At 39.2% G+C, this 24,285-nt stretch overlaps 1 protein-coding gene across 1 annotated transcript; it reads left to right on the top strand.

The window, feature by feature from the left end:
* LOC109231269 (coiled-coil domain-containing protein 94 homolog) lies at positions 11,016 to 16,723 on the top strand. Its single transcript, XM_019396878.1, has 8 exons — positions 11,016 to 11,625; positions 13,132 to 13,281; positions 13,429 to 13,563; positions 13,715 to 13,780; positions 14,582 to 14,632; positions 14,733 to 14,840; positions 15,212 to 15,296; positions 16,165 to 16,723. The coding sequence occupies exons 1-8, from the start codon at positions 11,428 to 11,430 to the stop codon at positions 16,359 to 16,361; spliced, it is 990 nt and encodes a 329-aa protein (XP_019252423.1). The 5' UTR covers positions 11,016 to 11,427; the 3' UTR covers positions 16,362 to 16,723.

The following is a 24,285-nucleotide window of genomic DNA, read 5'->3' as shown; positions in this document are numbered from 1 at the left end:
ATAGAAACAATACTAAAATAACAAGTAGATTACGAGAACAAATATAAAAAGTAGTAACTGATTAACTGGGAGGAATCACAGTCAAGTTCCTCAATATCACAATCAATCATTTTATAACAGCTCAAGTCATGAGGCTAAAGCGATAACCACCAATACAACATAGTAAACCCACAAATTTTTACGATGCACTTTTACGTACGAAAATATAGAGTGTAATATCATTCTTCCCTTAGGAACATATGTCCTTGAATGTTTACTCTTAGAGACTTGGGAAAATTTTGGCAGAGTCTCCTTCGTACACTAGACTAAAACCAACCTGTATGCAGCCATAAAATATACTATACATGTCACACATGGCCAATGTCTATAAATAGCAACACTTGGCCTCACACGGCCATCAATCATAAATACTGAAAGTCAAAAATAAGAGCTTACCTGATGACCTACTGGCCTGAATAGAGCTATGCTGAAGTATCCTATCTCGAGCCATATCTTAAGTTATAAATAGGTGGGGGTATTTAGACTTCATTTCTTCCTCCGCTTCCCACGTCATCTCTTCTACATTCTTACTTCTCTATAAAACTTTCACGGAAGCTACCTCCTTATTTCGTAGCTTGGATTTGTCGATCTAGGATGGCAACTGGAACTTCCTTGTACGATAAGTCCTTCGTGATCTGTACATCATCAGTGGGCACCACTCAGGTAGGATCCCCAATACACTTCCATAGCATAGATACGCCAAAAATCGGATGGACATACTCCAATTTCGAGGGAAAATCTAACTCATAAGCTACTCGGCCCACTCTCCGAATAATCCTATAAGGCCCAATATACCGTGGGCTAAGCTTGCATTTCTTGCCAAACCTCATCATGCCCTTCATAGGCGACACCTTTAAGAACACCTAGTCATCAACCCCGAACTCTAAGTCTCGTCGCCGCACGTCAGAATATCACTTCTGACGACTCTGGCTGTCAACAGTCGCTCTTGGATAAGCTTTACCTTCTCTACAGCCTGCTAAATCAAGTTTGGCCCATGTAACCCAGATTCTCCAACATCAAACCACCATATAGGATATCTGCAGTTATGCCCATACAAAAGTTTCGTACGGATCCATCTAGATACTGGAGTGGTAACTGTTATTATATGCAAACTCGATTAAGAGGAAGATGTTCATCCCAACTTCTTTTAAAATCCAACACACATGCTCGTAACATATCCTCGAGCGTCTGAATTGTGCGCTCTGCTTGTCCATCAGTTTGTGGATGAAAAGATTTGTGTTGAGATTCACCTGAGTCCCTAGACCTCTCTGAAATGATCTCCAAAAAAATGCTGTAAACTGGGCCCCACGCAGATATAATAGATACTGGTACTCTGTGTAGTCACACTATCTCCTCAATATATAACTTTGCATAATCTCCTACTGTATATGTAGATCTAACCGGTAGAAAATGGGCTGATTTCGTGAGCCTATCGACTATCACCCACATAGAATCGAACTTATGATGAGAACGAGGCAAACCCGTGACGAAGTGCATGTTTATCGCCTCCCATTTCCACGTCGGGATCTCAATAGTCTGCATTAGCCCTTCGAGATTCTGGTGCTCTACCTTCACCTGCTCGCAACTAGGACACTAGGAGACAAACTCAACAATGTTCTCCTTCATATCGTTCCACCAGTACACATCCTTAATGTCATGATACATCTTCGTCGACCCAGGATGAATGGGGTACCACGAATAATGTGCCTCTGACATAATCATGTCTCATAGCCCTGCTACATCTGGGACACACAGACGTCCCTTGTGTATAAGAACCCCATCTTTCTTGAGCTCTAACAGCGGCTTCTTCTGCTATGGATCTCGCTATCTCAACTCGACCAACTCTGGGTCCTCGTACTACCTTTCCTTGACTTGAGCTATGGGAGATGATTTTGCAGTATTTCGGAGTACAACTCCACCATCGTCAGAATCTACTACCAAACCCCTAAACAAGCCAATTGATGAAGCTCTCTAGCTAGTTCTCTTTTCTTAACCTCTACATGTGCTAATCTACCCATAGATCGACGATTTAAGGCATTAGCTACAACATTAGCTTTCCCAGGATGGTAGAGAACGTTAACGTCGTAATCTTTCAATAACTCTAGCCATCGCCTCTGTCGCAAATTCAACTCCTTTTGCTTGAAGATATATTGCAGGCTTTTATGATTTGTAAATACATCCACATGAACACCATATAAATAATGCCTCCATACATGGACAACCGCAAGTAACTCGAGGTCGTGGGTCAGATAATTCCTCTCGTGCTTCCTCAACTTCCTTGAAGCATACACAATTACCTCCCATATTGCATCAGGACACATCCTAACCCGACACCTGAGGCATCACAATACACGGCACAACCCTCTGGACCCTCTAGAAGTGTTAGAATTGGCGCTGAGGTCAACCTATTCTTAAGCTCTTGGAAATTCCGCTCGCAAGTCTCTATCCACTGAAACTTAGTTGTTTTTTGCGTTAGCTTCGTTAATGGTGCCGAAAGGGAAGAAAAACCCTCTACAAACCTCTGGTAGTATCCTGCTAAGCCTAGAAAACTACGAACCTCTGTTAGAGTGGTAGGTCTAGGCCAGGATTTCACGGCCTCAATCTTTTGAGTGTCTACCTTTATACCTTCATCGGATACAATATGCCCCAAGAATGCTACAGACTTCAACCAGAACTCATATTTAGAAAACTTAGCATGCAACTTACAATCACGGAGGGTTTGGAGTACCGCTCGCAGGTCGTCCGCATGCTCCTCCTCTGAACGTGAATAAACCAGAATATCATCAATATATACTATCACGAACAGATCTAAATATGGACGGAATATGCTATTTATCAAGTCCATAAATACAACGGGTACATTTGTCAACCCGAAGGATATGACAAGGAACTCGAAGTGGCCATATCGAGTCCTGAAGGCTGCCTTCGGAATATCTTTCTCCCGAACTCTGACCTAGCGGTACCCCGACCTCAAATCTATATTTGAAAAGCATCTATCCCCCTGCAACTGATCAAACAAGTCATCGATCCTTGGAAGTGTATACTTATTCTAAATAGTTACCTTGTTCAGCTGCCTATAATCGATATACACACTCATCGAGCCATCTTTCTTCCGCACAAACAGTACCAGTGCACCCCAAGGTGAGGTACTGGGCCTGATGAAGCCTTTCTCCAGCAAATCTTTTAACTGCTCCTTCAACTCGACAAATGCCATTCTATACAGATGGATGGATAATGGTTGAGTTCCCGGAAGCAAATCGATGCTAAAATCAATCTCTCGCTCTAGAGGAATACCTGGAAGCTCATCTGGAAACATATCTGCGTACTCTCTAACTACTGGAATAGACTGAAGTGTAGGTATCTTAGCATCTGCATCTCTAACTCGCACAATATGATAAATGCACCCTTTTGCGATCATTTTCCTCGCCTTCAGATAGGAAATAAACCTACCTCTGAATTTTGCTGTATTACCTACCCATTCAAGGACTGGATCATCCGAAAAATGAAATCTGGCTGCCTTTGGTCGGCAATCAACTATGGCATAGCAAGCTGCCAACCAGTCCATGCCCATGATAGCATCAAAATCCGTCATCTCTAGCTTAACTAGATGGGCTGAGGTCTGACAACTACAAACTGTCATCGTACAACCTCGGTAAACCTGTCTAGCAATAATCGGTTCTCTAACCGGTGTAGATACTACAAAGGGATCAGTTAGTATTTCAAGCACTATACCAAACCTCCCCGCGACAAACGAGGTAATATACTTAAAGTAGATCCTGGGTCTATCAAGGCATAAGCATCGTGAGAGCAAATGGTCAATATGCCTGCCACAATGTCTGGTGAAGACTCCTGGTCATGTCGACCTGCTAAGGCATAGATACGGTTCTGATTACTGCCTGAAATGGAACCTCTACCTCTAACTTGACCTCTACCAGCCAAAGATTGAGACTCCCGCCCTGAAGGATGCACGGACATAGATGATCTTGTTGCTGAACTCGTTGGTTGTGTCATACCCCAGAATCCCTATTTGGGCAATCTCGCATCATATGCCCCGGACGCCCACATGTATAACAAGCGTCAGAAACTGCTCGGCATTGGCCCAAGTGTCCTTTACCACATATGTCACACCGCGGCGGAAATGACCATGTCTGACCTGAACCTCGATGTCGCTACAAATCCAATGCCCATGAGCTCTCACCTCGTCCTAACTGAGTATAACGGTCATACTTGTAACCCTGTAACTGAGGCGGTAGAGGCCTAGGTGGCCGTCCGAAGTACTAGGGACTATAACTACCCTGAGAGTGCTCTTGAGACCTGGCAAATCTCATCCTCTTACGCTGCCCTTGCTCACTCCTCTCTGTACCCTACTGCCTACGCCTGCCCCTTTCTATATTCTGGGGGAATGCCTGAAACCAGGAAATATCCATACTATCCTACAATGTAGCGGTGGCACATGCCTCGATCAACTCTAGGGCCAACCCTGCTACAAACCTGTGGATCCTACCTCGCATAGGTAGCAACTATGGATGGAGAATATCTGGCCAAAACGGAGACTATACTCTCGAACACTCATATTGCCATGCTTGAGGGCTAGAAACTGATCGACTCGAGCCTGTCGGATCTCTCGAGGTAAGTACTGGTCAAAAGGCATATGAAAAATAATCTCCCAAATAGTTGGAGGTGCATCACGTCCGCTGGACCTCTCCCATCCCTGGTACCAAAGGATGGCTATATCTCAGAGTCGAAAAGCTGCCAACTCAACTGCCTCTTTCTCCGTGGCATGCATATCCCGAAAGATCCTATGAAGCTGATTTATGAAATTCTGCGGGTCCTCCCTCTGATCTGTCCTCGTGAACTCTGGGGTACTCAATGCAATAAACTCTCGGACCCTTGAACTCCTAGACCCCTCAGAAGACCCTACACTAGCTGATACCCTAGCATGTTGCTGGGTAGCTACCAACTGTGTCAACAAATGCAATGCACTCCTCAAGTCCCGATCTGATGGAAGTGGAGGGGGAATTGGATATGCGGTATCCCTAGGAATCTCCTCAGGTGGTGGAGGAGCCGGTAATGGCTGAGTAGGGGTCTCACCCTAGGCCTCAGATTAGGCCCCATCTACTGGGGGTACCCTGCTGGTCCCCTCACCCGCTGATGTATCTCTCCTCTGACTAGCCGTAGTCTTCCTAGTCACTGTCTCTGTATGCAAACACAAATACGTACCCACCTGCCTTGCCTCAAACTAACATTTCTATATACCTACCACTGTCACAAACATTACACAGTCGCTTGATCTTCCTGAGTCTGAACTCATACCGCAACATGAAATTTACTTCACTCCCAACTAGGAAACATGAAAAGGTTCTTAACACACCCATAACTCGAGGTTATACCTCGAATCAAGATGGAAATCAAGCACCTAATAGTTCTTCTATCCTCCAGCAAACCCTTCTCGTCGCTTCTAAATCATATGAATACATCTCGCAGTCACATCATGCTCATCACGTAACTATCCAGCCATCACTTCTACTAATAGGGGCACTACCGAATATATAAGTTCCAAAACACGGCTCATATAATCAGCACCTCGGTGCTCAAGCTATAGGTAAAAATCCGGCCTCAAGTCCTCCAGACTGGCCCAACGTCAAACACACAGAGATCACATCTTGCCCCTTGATCAGGGAATCACAAGCCATCGATGCACATCTGATACCGAGCGCTCATATGCGCATACGAACACGTGGAAGGAATTCAAGGAGTTACATTTCCAAGCTGAATCAAGGACGCACGATAAGAATTCAAGAATGTGAAGTTTTTCCTAAAGGTATGCAGCCTCCTGAGGATAAGCACAGACGTCTCTGTACCGATCCGCGAGACTCTACTAAGCCTGCCTATGACTCGTGAGACCTATGTAACCTAGGCTCTGATACCAACTTGTCACGACCCTTACCCCCAGACCCGGTCGTGATGGCGCCTCTCGTGAAGACAAGGCCAGCCGACACAACTCCTGATTCATATTAAGCAATTATAATAATACAATCTAAGTCATTAACATGCTAATAATCCCAAAATATAAGTGAAATAGCACAATTTGCGGAAAAATAAACAACACAACCCGACATCGGGGTGTCACAAGTCACGAGCATCTACTAAGGTCTGAACACAACTAAGAATCTAAAATATACTAAACACAGTCTAAGGAAGGAAAGAGGGAGAAAAATAGTGCTGTGGACGTCGGGCAGCTACCTTGCTAAACTCCGATGACTCTGCCTCAAATTTCCTATAACTCAGTTCTACAGCACGATTTAGATTTTAAAGAAGGGTAACCAACTCCTAAATGCCATGTAGTTCCCTGCTTATATAATATGGTGCACAACACATCTATAAACAAGGAACTGCTATGATACCAAGTTTTTCACGCCCCGAACCTGGGGAGCGAGACCGCACCCGGTGCTTTACTTAACCTAGCGTACCAACTTGCAACTAAGGGTCTGAACATACAATGTCATACTTTGGCCATAGGGCCACATTGCAAGACAGTTTGTGAAACAAAATATAAAACTGAACAGAGACTAGCTCTGACTGAACATCAATGTAAAGTTGGGCCGACAAGGCTGTCATTACTACTACAGCTGACAAACCAACAAAAATAAACATACAAGGCCTACAAGCCCAACATACTGCACTAACTGACAGGATATGTCTACAAGCCTCTACTGATGGATGTACTGTGGTCGGAACAAGGCCCCGACCTACCCATAATATATATATATATATATATATATATAGACACACACACAATATGTACTCAAAACCCTAGACTTAATAACTCCGAAGAACGTGGAGTTTACCGACCAAGATGATCATGGACAGCACCTACGGAGGAGGTCTACCAGTTTGTCTATCCAAAACTACATGCATGAAATGCAGCTTCCCCCGAATGGGAGTCAGTGTGAAATAGTGAAACGAGTATCTAAGGCAATAGAATAACTGAAAACTAAAACTAAACTGATAATATAATAAGTAAAGGTAACTAGGAGTCAAAGATGTTCTGGAGATATACTTACCTGCTGATACCGACTCAACTCTCTCAATATAGTAAGTAAAATAGACGTCCGGTCCTATAAGGCTCGGAACGTGTAACTGCTCGGCCGTAGTAGGCTCGCTCATAGGCACTCGACCATATTAGGCTTGGTATCTCGGCCATTCTAGGCTTGCTCATAGGCGCTCGGCCATAGTAGGCTCGGTATATAACTTACCATCTGATCTGAGGTTGCCCAATAAGGGCCTGTCAACCGATTATAACTCGATGGTGGTGAAAATACTGTAATACTGTACATATATAGACCATATACCCTCTTGACTGAAAGAAGATAATACTTAACTGAATAGAAAGTCCCAATAAGGGAGAATACTGTAACTTCTGAGACTAGGATAATGTGAATAAATTCAGGAATACGAACTTCTCTTTATGTCCCGTTATCAAACACATGTACTTACGAGATCATGCCAAAATAAAGGAAAGCTTTAGCCTTAACATACCTTATCACAATCTTTCCAATAACCACGTTAAACTCGTCTCTTCGCACCTTAATCTACAACAATGATAGTAACACTATCATTAAGTTACGAAAGGTACAACTATCGTATAACGAACGATAGGCTTATTTTATATTAAAATGGGCAGCATCTCCCATATAATCTTTACTTCCTCACAATTCGAGATATCACCAACGACACAAGAACACAATAATAATAACATATATACATTATTTTCTAACCTTATATACAACACAAAATACTACAAAACATCCCAACACACCCTAATCTGTTCCTACACAAAACGACCACCGTAGTAGTGTCAAACAACCCGAAAATATTACAACGAACGACCAGCCTACCACCCTGCATTTATGAGGTATTTCTCCACAACCTTTCTCCTCCCAAACTCCTTAAAACAGTAGCAAAACACACAATCCAACAAAAACATAAAACAACCCATAAAACAGTTCACTACAAGTTGAATAACTCGAACTCACAGTTTTCTATCACCGTCCTATGAGTTCTACAATTATAGAACGACTTCCCATACATTTCCAGCAGAAAAAAGGATGAAAGAGAGTAGTATACTTACCTTATTTTTTGAATATCTCAGCTCCTATCTTGGTTCTTGAAACCTTTGGTTTTCCTGCAACTAGAACTTGAAAAGGAGAGAAAATCAATTAGGGTTTGTGTGCAATTTTTTGGAGGAATTTTGCAGGGGCTTATGTCTGGTTATTTTGCTATATAATGAGTGTTATATTTGCAGGAGATAAGCCCTTAAATGGCTCTTTGGCCGACCCAAAATAGCCCTTCTTGGACAGATTTAATCCTCTCATTTAAGCAAGTAGATGACAAACCTACTTGTCACCTAGCAGTCTGTGCAGCCTCGCAAAAATGCATATATCTCACTACTCCGGTGGTATTGAAAAACGGTTTAATGCGTTAGAAAATAGACTCATAGATCTTCAATTTGATGTATTGAACGACCTGTAACTCTAAGTATATTAGGAGAAAATCACAGTTACATTTGACATAAATTTCAGTAAAACTTATGAACGTAACTTGTGATGACTTTCATTGACTTTTGTTCCACAAATCGTTTGACCTCGAAACTTAACACATGACTATTATAAGACTAAAATAAATTACAACCTAAACCTCTTATCATGTTAAGAACCCTAGTCTCACCCCAAAGGTAAGGGTTATAACATTCCCAACATGTCGACTTTCGACGAAACATTATTTTCTTCAATTTCTTTAGCTTCTAAACCTTCCAACTCTCTTTGTACTTGTTGTTCATAATCTTCAATATTTGTAAGCTCCGAGGTAACATGGTAACTTACTTTATATAATTTCAAGGATGATCTCATTTTGGTCTTACATTAGTTTGCTTACGACACACTTTTACGTACGAAAATATGGGGTGTAACAGTAGGCAATAGAAACAATACTAAAAATAACAAGTAGATTACGAGAACAAATATAAGAAGTAGTACTGATTAACTGTGAGGAATCACAGTCAGGTTCCTTAATATCACAATCAATCCTTTTATAACAGCTCGAGTCATGAGGCTAAAGCGATAACCACCAATACAACATAGTAAACGCACAAATCTTTAAAAGATGAGGAATTTGTTCGGAATATCAAATCAAATGGCACCGCAATACCCTTTGTGCTTCTCGCGGATAATAGTAACAAATAAGGCAGAAGCCCATAGATAACGGTAACAGACAAGGTAGGAGGCACAGAAGTAACAATGGCAAATAAGGTAGGAGGGCATATATTTCATTAACAAACAAGGTAGAAGGTTTAGATAAAACAACAACTAATGAGTGAAGACGTAGATGTAAATATAACAAACACGAAGAAAAGCATGATTGTGACAAGATAACAGATACAAGGCGTGGATAAGACAATAACAAATAAGGTAGAAGGTAAAGACGTGACCACAAAATACAACATAGAAAGCATAGGTACAACAATAACCACTTATGATAAAGGCATAAATGTCTACACAAGGAAAATATATCACAACATAATGCATGCCTCTCATCCTTGCTTGCACGCAACCACCCTTCATACCATGAACTCTTATCATCACATTATAATATAAAAACAATTGTTGGCGTCATCCTTTGTGCCTTTACTCTCTTCCTTACATGATAATCTAAAATAATGACACGACATCACCCTTCGTACTTCTAAACAATGGCACGGCATTATCCTTCGTGCATAATAATGTATATGAAATGGCACGAGATCCCCCTTCGTGCTTTACACTCTTCCTCATATGATAATGTATATGCAATGTCACGGCATCACCCTTCGTGCTTTACACTCTTCCTTACCAAGCACATGTATATCAACAGCAAGCAAGGTAAGAAGCATGGATAACATCAATAAAAGTGGTTAAGCAAATACACCACGTGAACATCAATTACGCCACGTGGTCATTTTTCCAATTTTCATGTATGGTTAGCTTAGTTATTCTGGAAAATATTTTTCTCATGAACTTATTTTTCCTCCAATTGGCAAAAAGTGACGTTTCTACCAAAAGGAAAGGAAATATTTTCCAAAGCTCTTTGTCAACCTTCCTCATCTTACTCCCCACCCCCACCCCTAATCCCTAACCCATACACCCATACTGCCCACCGCCCATCATCTCAACCCCCCCACCCCCCACCACCTTATCCCTATCTCCACCCTTACTCCTCCACTGCCCACACCCAAAAACCCACCCCACCCCTACCACCACCCACACCCATACCATTTGTCCAAAATAATATATTTTAAAAAATATATTTTTTGTTAATTAACAAAACACTAAAAAATAAGTAATATATCACTTATTTTCTAGAAAGAATACTCCCTCTGGTTCAATTTAGATGACACACTTTTCTTATTAGTCCGTTTAAAAAAAAAGTGACACATTTCTACAATTGAAATAATTCAACTTTAGACTCTTCATTTACCCATTTTACCCTTAATGAGAAGCTTATATAACCACATAAATGTCATGGACCCAACAAAGCTTAAGACCACAAGTTTCAAAAGTGTTATTTCTTTTCTTAAACTCCCTCCCCAGTCAAAATACCTCATCTAAATTGATACTGATGGAGTATTTTCTTTTATACCAAACATGCCCACAAATCCAATATTTTATTTTACTACCTATAGTCAAACCTCTCTATAACAGCCTCGTTTGTTCCGAATATTTTTGGATGTTATAGCGAGGTGCTGTTATGGAGAACATATATTATAACATAACATAAAAATTGATTTCGGAAAAGCTTGACTTTTATAGTGAAGTATTGTTATATAGGGATGCTGTTATAGCGAGCTCTGACCGTATATATAAGCGACTAGGGAGAGGAGTTTGGGTTTCTTAGGGTTATTTTTGGAAGACCGGAATTGTTTTAGGGTTATTGTGGGATTGGAAACAAATGAAACTATTGTAGCCCAACTCACACACGTCCTGTTTTGACTCCCTAAAAAAAAGGCTCCCGCACTGGTTTATCGCCGGTTATAGCGAACACTTTTCTGCCCAGTTTCCCTTGCTGTTCTTCTTGCACTTCGGTGAATTATTGTGGTAATTATTCTTCTTTCTTATCTTCTACGAACACATCAGAAAATCAAAAGAGAAATACGGTATTAAACACCAAAGACAACAGTATCAATTACAACTCTATCGTTCTACTCCTGTCCAACCGGGAAGAAGAAAAAGTTTCAAAAAGTTCGGTTTTGCTAATAACCAATATAGAAGCCGCATATTTTCCCAAACAAACCCTCGTTGCTCACTCATAGAAAAATCGAATTTGAGAATTTGGGACTGAGAAGAAGAAGGAGCCATGGGAGAAAGGAAAGTATTGAACAAGTATTATCCGCCGGATTTCGATCCGGCCAAGATTCCACGGCGGAAACAGCTTCCGAATCAGCAGATGAAAGTGCGCATGATGCTTCCTATGAGCATTCGTTGTGCTACTTGCGGCAATTACATATATAAGGGCACCAAATTCAATTCCCGCAAAGAGGACGTCGCTGGCGAGGTATTTACAATTTTTACCCCTTTGCTTTTATTGCTAACCCTTGCAATTAGGGAATCTAGGATTTCTGTTATATGTATTGCCCAATTGAGAATTTTGTGATATTGGTCTGATGAACTTTAATTTTTTGTTCTTGTGTTATTTTGGAGATGCTTTTGTTTCATTTTGAAGTGTCATGAGTATCTGATAAACCTATGTATGTAGTGGCAATTGGAATTCCTGTTAGGTTTTAGAATGGCTGACTGTTGGTTAAAAATTGGATAATACTTATGTTCCGAATCTCAATTGGATAGTACATATATTGGGTGACTGTTGGTGAAAGATTCGGACTTGGCTTTGAAACGGATAGCTGAATTAAATCAAATATGTATAGAGGTTTGGCAAATTGCTGTTAATTAGTACTCCACTAGTTTTGTCTGTTCAGTTAAACACCAAGGAATTGCTTCTTCGTGCTGCTAACGTTCTTAAATTTGTATGTCACCAGATAGATAGAAAGCTTTGACATGATGACATCTATGTTTTGGCCAAGAAATCCGCTGACTTCCCATCCTAGACCGCAAGCTATACGTTTCCTACCATACACTTTGATCTCTTGGGATGACTTAACGACTTAAAACCATAATAATAATATCCCCTTAAGATACCTTAGTGTTCACACTCAGTGTCACTCTAATTAATACATCACCGGGAAAGGAAATTGACCTACCCTGCACTGTGTTGTTGTCTTCCAGTAGCTTGGTAGCCATTTATATAGCTCTTTCCCTGCCCTTACCCATCATTTGGCTGAGGACCTCCATAGAGAAAATGTATAGGGTAGGAGCAGATGATTTGCTGATATAAATCCGCATTGTAATCTGAATATATTTGGATGCAACACTATAATCAGGACCTGAAACATGAGAATGAAAATAAACAACCAGATCCTACCTTAAACCCATTTTCTCCAGCTGAATATTAAGAAAGGAGAAAAGTGCTTGGCACATGCTTTTTGCAAGTCAAGATTGCAAAGAAATTTAAAATTCCATCCTTCGCTCTTGAAAGTGGCTATTTTATCCCTTTATTTTAATAAAAATCAAAGAAATTGACAGTGGCTCATTAACAATTAGAGTAAGCATCTAAATTTGTTTACAAAAACGCAACAATAAAAATAAAGCATCTAGTGTCTGACTTCGTGCAGTGAAAACATGTTGTGTATAAGTCTATAAGAGGCATCTTGTTAAGAAATTTATTTTTTAGTTTAAGAGAGAGTAGCTTGACACTAAACATACTAACTAGCCTGTCTGAAGTCCTTACCCAGTATGCCCCTTTGTTTATTGAAACTTGAGCAGTAAGTTAGGCAGTGATAATTCTTTTTTTTTTTTTTTGGAATGGTCAGGCAGTGATAATTCTTTCAATAGTTACACTGCAGTAGAAATCAGTCTAATATATTCATATTTTTCTGTGTGTATATATCGATATCTATGTATGTATATGTTGATGTGACTTATAATCACGTGTCAAATTATGCAGACCTACTTAGGAATACAAATCTTCAGGTTCTACTTCAAGTGCACAAAGTGCTCCGCTGAGATTACATATAAGACAGATCCAAAAAATTCCGATTATACTGTTGAATCAGGTGCAACTAGGAATTTTGAGCCTTGGCGTGGCCAAGATGAGGTAAGAATTTTTTCAACTTAAAGTCCTATTCACTACTTTCTTCCCCAGTGGAAGGAGTGCGAACCATATGTTTATATAATTTTCCAATTTTTAGGATAGTAGGTTCCAGTATCTTGTGCATTCATGTTTATGTTTCTTTTTGCTTAGGAAATGGAGAAGGAGAAACAAAAAAGAGATGCTGAAGAAATGGGTGATGCAATGAAGTCATTAGAAAATAGAACCTTGGATTCGAAGAGAGAAATGGATATTATGGCTGCATTAGATGAGATGAAATCCATGAAGGTGAGTCTTGAAGTTATTTCTTCACTATTTTTATGACTAAATTATTTTGTGATCAAGGTTTACACTTATGTATGTTTTTTCCTCACTATATTGCTGTGTTTTATATATTTTTTTTCTGTTAGTTTTTACCTTTGATCTTCCATTTTTCCAGTCAAGACATGCAACTGTGAGTGTAGATGCAATGCTTGAAGCTTTGCAGCGGGCAGATGAGGCAAAGGTATGACTGTGTTTTATATTGTTTTCCCACTTGAATAGGAGTGAAAATGTTGTCCTTGATGACTAGTGTTCAGCATTATCACAATACTGTTGATTGATAAATTTAGAGAACTTCAAGTTCATTCCTACATAAAGTTGCTGGATGTTATGAACTTCTTTTGACATATACTGTGGCTTTTGCTTGAGATAAGTTGTGACCAAAGCTTTCAAAAGCCATAGTAGTTTATCAGATCAAATCAACATGCTCTACTATCGGGATTCTGGACCTTTTTTTTTGGATTCTACATGCTCAATTGACGATATAGCTCTTATAATTAAGAATAAATTCTTCTATTTACTTCTTGAACACTATGTCGTATTAGATGTTGAGTGATTGCCTACCTCAACCTCAAGACACCTGTTCAAACTCTGGGAGAGAGGGGATAACCAAAATTAAAAGAAATAGGTGAAACCACACATTTCAAACTCTATGAGATCATTGGAGATGTTTAACCGGTAGTGAAGAATCACAGAGGCTTTTAGCACTGAAAATATCTGTAGAAGGTTGAGTCCACTAAGAAGTATGAAGAGTCGAAGGAGTTTAAAAGAAAGTATTCATTTAAATGATTGGTTATTCGGGATGATGAAAACAATTATGTGATGAAGCTCTACTAACTAATAGGGGAGCCCCAGTAGTGCCACTTTTCACCGGATCGTGATGGTTCATGAAAATCTGTTGAAGAACATTTTTATAGTTAATTGATGAGTAGGTGAAACATTTGATGGACTGCCTTGTTTACCATATCAATGTTTGCCTTGACAGGCGAGGAAGCTGGAGGAAAAAGATGAAGCTCTCATAAGATCAGTTTTCCAGGTTGGTATATGATAGTCTGAATACCTGTTTTTTGTTCATAGGTATTTCTAAGAGCTTTAATTTCTTAAGAACTTTTGTTGGTCTTGTGATTTCAAATCAGGGTTCAAGAGAGATAATAAAAAGAATACCTGATGAAGAGCTTGAGGAGGACGATGATGATTTTGCTTTTGCCCCTGAAAGTTCAGGGTCGGAAAACAACTCTCTTAAGGTAAAAGTGCCTGGTCATTTAATTCAGTTTTCCATCTTTTGTGCTGCATCAACCGGCTTCTATACAAAATAGACTTTAATAAATATCGTGTATGAAATATGCTTTGTTCATGGTTTGAATACCAAGAAAGTGTCATACATTAATTTCACATTTTCCTTGGGTGATACCTTCTAGTTAGGAATAGGCTTTAAATTTGTTAGAGAACTTTTAATGTGATACTATGTTTTATTTTTAAATTTGTTAGTAGTAGTAGTACTACGTTTTGTTGGGAGCATTACTGTCAGATTGAAATCTGAAATTTCATCATGCCTGAAGTCTTGATCTTTTTGTTGTTTCTTATTAACATTATGCTTGTTATTCTTTAAATGCAGAGGAGAAAGGTTTCTGAGGAACCTAATGAAAAACCCACAAATTTTTTGACAAAAGCCAGCGTTACTGTCAGCTCTATCAACAAAGGTTGGTTTATTGGACCCATCTGATTCTTGTTCTGAATGTATCATTGCTTCCTACTCTTCCTATAAGCTTTTATGTCTCGATATATTTTTTGGACCAGAATACCCTTCATTTATGACAATTATGTGAGTGAATTTCCATTTGAAGAATAGTCTTTGAAGTGATTTCCATCAGTTTTGCATAATATTTGCTTCTTGAAATCGGAGGCTGGTGATGAGAGTGATTGCATAGTTGTCCACGCAGCAATCTGTTGTCTTCCACTTTATCTTTTTTTTAAGATGGCTTGTTTTCTCTTTTATTTCCTTGGGGAGGGTTGAGGAAAGATTGGGTGTGTTGTGTGTGTGTGTGTGTTGGGGAGAAGGGGGGGGGGGGGAGCATGTTTGTCTAAGTTTTTTTTTGGGCCAAAAGTGCTTTTGGCCAAAACTTGAGGTGTTTGGCCAAGCTTTTAGAAGGAAAAAAGTGCTTTTGAGGAGAAGCAGAAACAATTTTTGAGAAGCAGAAAAATGTAGCTTCCCTCCAAAAGCACTTTTCAGAAAAATACACTTATAAGCAGTTTTCAAAAGCTTGGTCAACCACTAATTTCTGCTCAAAAGTGTTTTTCAAATACGTTGGCCAAACACAAATCGATTCTCACCAAAAGTACTTTTTTGAAAAGCACTTTTGGAAAAAGCACTTCTCAAATAAGCAGATTTTTAGAGGTTTCAGCCTGGAAATTTGATGGATGAGATGTCACTAACCATAGATTTTGCTGGTTTTACTTTGAAAATAAACTAATAATGGTCATAGATACTTTTTTTGGTCATTTGGTGATTAATACTGAGAAAAATAGCCTTTTAGGGATCTGACCCTGTTTTCATGACATATGTTGCAGATAAAGCATCATCGAGTGATGGTAAAATCATTTTCAAGTCCTCATCAGTCAAAATATCCGTAGTTAAGAAGCCCCCCTCAGATTCCAACATCAAGAAGACAGTAGAAGGAAACCAGCAAGAGGCAGAAGAGACCGGTGGGACAAGCAATGGTCTACTATCGCTATGTCAACAATATGAAAGTGATGAAGATGACTGATTTAATGATTCCTATAAGCTGTCAATGTCCATATATCCCCCAAAACTATTAATTGCGGGGTGCTATTTTCATCGGGAATGCTCTTTCTCTGTGCACTTGAAGCTCAAGCTTTGGCCCTCTGCAAATCGCCAGTTTGTAGGTATAATATAATGATTATCCTCTTCGGTTCACGCACCAAATCTCAAGTTGCTTTCTAGTGAATTATTCTTGTGACAATCTGAGTCTTTTTTACTGCTCGACAATTTCTTTTTTCTTTTTTTCTGAAGGATTTTTTAACTTGTAGGTGATATTTTTGTGAAACAGATTTGCTGAGTTTATAGTTATTACAGGAATGGAATCTCCTCTTCTTTCCCCTCATCCAACCACCCACCCTGATACGATTTAAATTGGAAGAGTCTACAATTTTCGTTCTTTGCATTTTGATCCCTTTAGCTTCTCTAATTACACAGTGTCCCCATTACTAATTTAATAGTTTAAGTTAGACCTATTTTGTTAGGGCTTCTTTATATTCTGCTTTTGTATTCTATGAATGAAAGCTTTTATCTATTTTTGCCCTAGTTTCCTTTCTTTTCTTAGCTTAGTTTAGCCGTAGCTAGCTTTTTTTCCTGGGAATTTTAGCTTTCGTAACAGTGGTATCAGAGCATCGATTCTCTGACATCTGCTGTAATGGAGATTGATAGATTTCGCTCACCATATGGCTGTTATAATGACCGACGCGCTAGGCATCCATGGATGAACAATATATCAAATATTCCAGCTACCGCTTCAGGTTTTAGACCTACAAATATTCAGCAGGATTTTAGTTATTCACCCTATCAAGGCCTAATTCTTCCCGTTATTGTAATACCGGACATGGAGCTTACTATATTGGTTATCAGCAGTTCAAGCCAACAAACCCTCTACACCTCTAATTTCAGTCAACATCAACCTTGGCAAGCTGGGTGTTTCCAATCTGTCCCTTATGCCTACCAATCGTCAGAGTTTGCTACTATTGTTCCTAATTATTTTACCGCTGGGGTGGTTCCAGAAGGAGGCATGGCTATGGGATCCCTATCCGGAAACATGGGTGTCCTTCATAGCACAAGACGGTTGGAACCAACTACAATTCTGAACATTTCCACTCGACTTTGCCGATTCAGCATCAACCTGCTTTTTAACACTTTCAATGTTGGGTCCAGTCATACCGATTGCTCTATTGATCAGAAATCAACTGATGAAAGACTAAGCAGTGCTTTCATTGTCAATAATTTGACTAGTGATGTGATTCCAGAAGATCCAGAGAAGAGAGATTGGAAGAACTTAAGCCGCAGCCAGAAGTAATGGATACTCCACCGTCCTACAGTGAATTTGATTCACAGGGATTTGCAACAGATTCTCTCCTTTCTCATGAGGTTTGTGCTCCCGGAACTCTGTTTCTCGGTGTCACTATTGCAAACAACGAAGATATTATCCATATAGAATTGGAGTCGGCAGTTGGTGTATACCGAACAGTGGAAGGGAAGTCCCAGGTGTGGAAAGTGGTAGAAGAAGTAGACGAATCTGTTGCTAACAACAGTCTTGCTGTGAAGTAGGAGCACCTAGTGTTTGGTGAAATGCCAATAAGAGAGGTGGTTAGCCTTTGTGATAAACTTGTTTCATTCTCTGAAAATCTAGTAGAAACTGGACTGCTGGAGGACGAGAATGGCAGATGCCAAACCAAATTCAAAGGTTGTTGGTATACCAGATGTCTCGTCGGAGGAAAAGTGGAAGAAATTGAATCTCTAGTATTGGAGGAGTGTACTTCTCTAGAGACACGGTTGGAGCCAGTGGTGAATCCACCTAACGATGGTAACCGTGATAACTTTGATTCGTAGTGTGAGGGTGTTGACAGTGCTTATAGCTTCAGTGTTAATGTGAAGAATTCTGACCCTTCATCGATGATGATTGGATCACCACATGCTCAAAACTCTCATGCACCCAATTAAGGGTGGGCATAAAATCCGAAAACTCGAATTCCGAATCGAACCGAACCAAATTAATTTGGTATTTCGGTATCTCGGTATACTTAGGTACAAAAATTGCGGTATTTCGGTATTTCAGTTCGGTATTCGCTATACCGAGATACCGAAATATTTAAGTCCAAGCCCAACATTATTTCTATTTTTTAGCCCAATAAGCCGAAGCCCAACACTCCAAGCCCCCTAATTCTCTAATACCTTAGCACGCCTAGCGCCCTCTTTAGGCTTAGAGACAGACTTACGGGCAGTAGCTTCTTCTGCTAATGGAATCTGGATGCAGTAGTTTGACAAGGATACCATAGCTTTTTTTTTTTTTTTTTTCCGGAAAGAAGCAAAGTTGCTATCTGCAAACATTGGTGTACACTTAATGTAAAAGTATTTAACTTATGGATGAAACTTCTTGTTTTCAAGAGTAAAAGAATTGGGCGTGAGGCATGAGTGCATCAGCGAATGATCAATTTGCTCTATGTAATTATCAAGATTCTATTTTCTGAGTTTACCTTTGGGTGGTTGAATTCTCAGCAGAAGTCAAAAGAGACGTTAGGCAATAGGCATAGCATAACTTTAGTAGATTTGAAAGAATTTGGTATGATATCGAAACCGTACCGAACCAAATAATAAAATACCGAATCATACCGAACTACTTTGGTACGGTATTTGGTATGCACAATTGATATACCAAATACCGAAGTACCGAACCGTAGTTATTAAATACCGTATCGAAGTACCGAATGCCCACCCCCTACAACCAGTGTTGCTAGAATCTAAACTATTCGGATTTAGACCTTCATTAAATGCAAATAAATAAGGCCTTATGATGTATCAATATAAGATTTTGAATCTTAGTTAACTTGAAGTTCGGAGTTTCTACTTGTTATTGTACTTGTCACACCTACCTTTTTCGGGGGAAATGAGCGTTTCCAATTTAAGTGACATTATTGAAATGAGATTATTTTCTTTATTTTAAAAGAGTCGCCACTTGGAATAATTATTTACGGCGTCTCAAGTCGCCATTTATTTTAAATCCCAAATTAAGGAAAATTTTGACTCTGAGTATGGTCTGCGAAACACAGAAGACCAGGTAAGTAATTCTGTAACCCGGGAGAAGGTGTAAGGAACTCCCAGATTCCGTGATTTTAGCACGATCGCTTTACAATTATACCTGATTTAATTTTCTGATTATTACATGTTTAGACCTATGTGCGTTTTAAACTTTACCGCTTTTATTGTACATTTTAGGCACTTATGATATTTATTTAAACAAGTCACGATGTCGCGCACTTGCTATTTTATACACATCATAATTGCGCCGCGTGAAATGCACCCACAATTTATTGTATGTTTATTTTATTATTTGAAGTTGTAAGGTCAAGTCGCGTGAACACACATTCAAATTTTGGGATTGCATATCGTGACCATGCCACGGGACCCATACCTATTGTCAGAATAATTTATTATTAATCGCGCCTGAAGCAAATTATGAATACTCTCGAATTGTTGTCCTAAACTAATTTGAGATTCAGATGTGTGGGTCATGAGTTATGAAAATTTGTTGTGGAAAAAGGTGGCCTAGATCGTAGCTTCATTTGCGATGGGCTGCTGGCAAGATTCTTTTGGTCCAAATCCACTATTCTCAAACCCAAAAGTCACTTTACCTCTGAGCTTGGTCCGTTTTGCTTAATTGATAGAATATCTGAGTCCACCAAACTATATAGAGATCAGGTCCTATATAGATTTCCATTGATAACACTAGTGCAATAGTAAGTAAATGGAATAGGAAACTTTTACGTGGAAACATCCCTGTTCAAGGGGATAAAAAATCACGACTTACACTGGTAGGATTTCAACTTAACTATGAGTAAACTTTAGATTACAACCTATGCAATCTAAGAATTAAACTCTTAATCCGTCACTAACTTGTAATACACCTATTACAAGCCACTTTGCTATACACCTATTACAAAGACTTCAACTCATGACTAACTCTAGTCACGACACAAACACTGAAGGTTTATGGTTTACAAGGGGTTCCTAATTAAAGCTTCTAGATAAGCAGAGTAGGAATTACAATGAAGAACAATTACAAAGTTACAACTCAACTAAGGACATACAAGAGACTTGCTGTAGGAACTGGTACGTAGTAGTGTTGTACTTTGTTCTTGATGCACTTGAGAATTGAATACTTGATTGTCAGTCGCTTGGAGTGCTTGAATAATTCTCAAGTGTTCAACTGATGTTTTGTTGTAATGTTCTATGTAAATACAACTTGGATGACATTACTTGAATGATGTAATCACTTGGTTGGTCAATGAGGAGTGACTGTTGTACTGTGCTGCACTGTTTGCGTGTACAGTGCAGACAGTTACTTTCCAGCTGTAGACAGTTGACTTCGTACTGCTGTCAGGGGAACCCAAGAGGATCAGGTTCCTGTGTTGATTCTTTATCTTCTGAAGTCATAGCAACGCACATTAGCTTGAGTCCGTTGATTGAGTTGTGTACCAAGTGTGTCAGGTCCCTTATCTAGTTCTTTGACAGTAAATTTGTTAGATCATCAAAACATAAAACTAAGGTATTGTAAACCTATCTTAAATAAATTGCAGTCTTCCTTTCTCACTACTATTTTTAAACTTGAACAAAAGAAATCAATGAAACCAATTGATAACGTCCGTTGCTTCAATTTAACCAAACAAACAAGTTATAGCCATAAATGAATCTACATAATCATTTAACGTGAAGCAAGACAAAAATGCCAATTAAAGAAACGACTAAACAATGGCCTTTTGATCCTCTTGACCCTTTTCAAATTATTTGTTTAGATCTTTTACCTAACTATCAGTTCATTCTTGTGAGTAGACGACCTCAATTACAGTTGTAACCACTAATTCCACAAATAGCCACTACCTTGAACTCTAACGGATGCATTTTCAATTTCGCGCAAATAGTCAGAGTCGATGTTAATTGCAAACAGGAGAAAAACGTTATTGACTTTGCATTCAAGTAACAGAATAGCAAAAGACAACAATTATAATTGTTCAAATAGAGCATGTTCAGCTCATGTGTACAGTGTTAGTTAGGGTGTTAGTTACAGCTGTTAGGTAGTTAATGAAAGCTATCAATGAGCTGTATTAGTTTGTTAAGTTAATTAGTAAAAGTGGTTAGTTTTGTATAAAAAGGATGTACAGTGTTAACGATAGAATTGAATGAAACAGTTGCCTTCTTCAATACTCTGTTTCTCTTTCTCTCTTCTGACTCCATTAATGAACAAAGTGAGAGCTTCAAACCTTGCATTTTAGCATGGTATCAGAGCGGGAGTAATCGATTCTACGCATCGCATCTTGCTTCGCATCTCGTTTAGGTCGAAATTCAAAGAAAGTCTTCAATTCGATCAATTGCTGTCAAGTTATTCTGAGCAATGGCAGAAACTTCGATCGGCCACACACATCCTTTATACCTGGGTCCATCCGACACTCCAAGCTTAGTTTCTATACCAGTGAAACTCGCTGGATCAGATAATTACGGGCTTTGGAGTAGATCGATGAGGATCGCACTTTTAGGGAAAAGGAAGACAAGGTTTGTTACTGGCACATGCAAGAATGATTTGTAGAAAATGGCTGAATTGCAGGAACAATGGGAAACTTGCAATGCGGTGGAGCTGTCATGGATCATGAACAATGTGTGTGCAAAACTCCTAGGTGGTATCGTCTATGCCTCAGATGCACATCTCGTTTGGGAAGACTTACGAGAGAGATTTGACAAGGTCAATCGAGTGAGGATTTTTCAGTTACATCGTGAAATTGGAGCATTATCACAAGGAACTAGCTTAATTTCAGTTTACTTTTCGAAATTGAAGGAGCTTTGGCATGAATATGTTGTTTTAGCCCCATTCTCTAACCGCGGGTGTCCAAAATCAAAGGAGAATATGGAAATGATGCACCAGCAGCGAGTAATGCAATTCCTAAGTGGCTTAAATAATTCGTATGATCAAGCATGCATGCAAAATCCTGATGAAGACCACTGTACCAAATCTCAATCATGCATATGCTATGATTATAGAAGATGAGAGTCAACAAACAGTTGGTGCTAATATTATGATTGATAAGACTGATGCTATGGCAATATAAGCAGTTCGAGGTAAAGGTGTTCGAGGAAGGAAGTAGTTTATGCATCTGATTGGCTATGGTTCCTCACATTGCATAAACTGCTTCCTTCCTCGAACACCTCTACCTCGTTTAAGAGTGATCTCCTTAAACTAAGAGTGATCTCCTTAAGCACCATAATATTAGCACCATATAAGGACATTGACAGCTTATAGGAATCATTGAATCAGTCATCTTCATCACTTTCATATTGTTGACATAGCGATAGTAGACCATTGCTTATCCCACCGCTCTTTTCTACCTCTTGCTGGTTTCCTTCTACTGTCTTCTTGATGTTGGAATCTGAGGGGGGCTTCTTAACTACGGATAGTTTGACTGACGAGGACTTGAAAATGATTTTACCATCACTCGATGATGCTTTATCTGCAACATATGTCATGAAAACAGGGTCAGATCCCTAAAAGGCTATTTTCTCAGTATTAATCACCAATGACCAAAAAAAGTATCTATGACCATTATTAGTTTATTTTCGAAGTAAAACCAGCAAAATCTATGATTATTGAAGAGTTAGTGACATCTCATCCATCAAATTTCCAGGCTGAAACCTCTAACAATCTGCTTATTTGAGAAGTGCTTTTTCCAAAAGTGCTTTTCAAAAAAGTACTTTTGGTTTCAGCCTAAAAATCTGCTTATTTGAGAAGTGCTTTTTCCAAAAGTGCTTTTCAAAAAAGTACTTTTGGTGAGAATTGATTTGTGTTTGGCTAATTAATTTGAAAAGCACTTTTGAGCAGTAATTAGTGGTTGACCAAGCTTTTGAAAACTGCTTATAAGTGTATGTTTATGGTTCCTCAGATGCATAAACTGCTTATGGTTCCTCAGATGCATAAATTGCTACAACTCATTGGCTATCCATCTGATTTTGATCAAAGCAAGAAAGCTGGTGCTAGAACTCAGAATTATGGTCGGGAAAACCAGACAACTGGAAGAGAGAGACATTTGCTGTTGTGAATCATGCAGATGTAGGCTCATCCTCTCAAGCAGCTGAAGGTGGACAACTCATGAAGCCGGATGACAGAGGACATTACTTCACTGATGAGCAATATAGCCAGATACTTAGCCTTCTCAGCAAGGATTCTAGAGAATGTCAAGCAAATACAACAGGTAAGATCACTAGCCTAATGTCTAAATTTGATCAAGAATTCGATCAAAGGGACATAGATTGGATTATAGACTTAGGGGAAACTCATCACATTGTTTCTAGTCTAGAATTGATTGACAATACCAAGAGCACATATAGATTCATCAGAGATAACGTACACCTACCTACAGGGGAGAAAGCTGATATTACTCACACTGGTAACACTGAACTATTTGACAAGGAGGTAATTAGAGATGTGCTTTAAGTACTTAACTTTAGGTTCAACCTATTATCAGTTTCAAAGCTAACCAAGGCATTATCTTGCAATGTCAATTTCTTCCCTGACTTCTGTGTATTTTAAGATCTTTCGAGTGGCAAGGTGAAGGTGATTGATAAAGAAAATAGAGGATTGTATGTGCTCAAAGGTAGTAGATTGGCTAACAGAATAAAGGCAATAAATGCAGTAAGCAGAGTAGTTGAAGGAGACAACAACATGTGGCATATGAGACTAGGTCATCCTTCCCCGTCTGTCATGAAAAATATGAGAACCTTACATATTGATACTAGTAGTATAGCACAAAATACCTGTTTTGTATTTCCATTGGCAAAGCAGACAAGGTTGAAGTTTCCTCTTAGTAAATCTAGATGTAATGTTCTATTTCACCTTGTACACATGGACTTATGGGGACCTT

The sequence above is a fragment of the Nicotiana attenuata genome, chromosome 8, assembly GCF_001879085.1.
Source record: "Nicotiana attenuata strain UT chromosome 8, NIATTr2, whole genome shotgun sequence".
In the NCBI taxonomy this organism is placed as follows: Eukaryota; Viridiplantae; Streptophyta; class Magnoliopsida; order Solanales; family Solanaceae; genus Nicotiana; species Nicotiana attenuata.
This window is presented reverse-complemented; position numbering and strand designations above follow the sequence as displayed.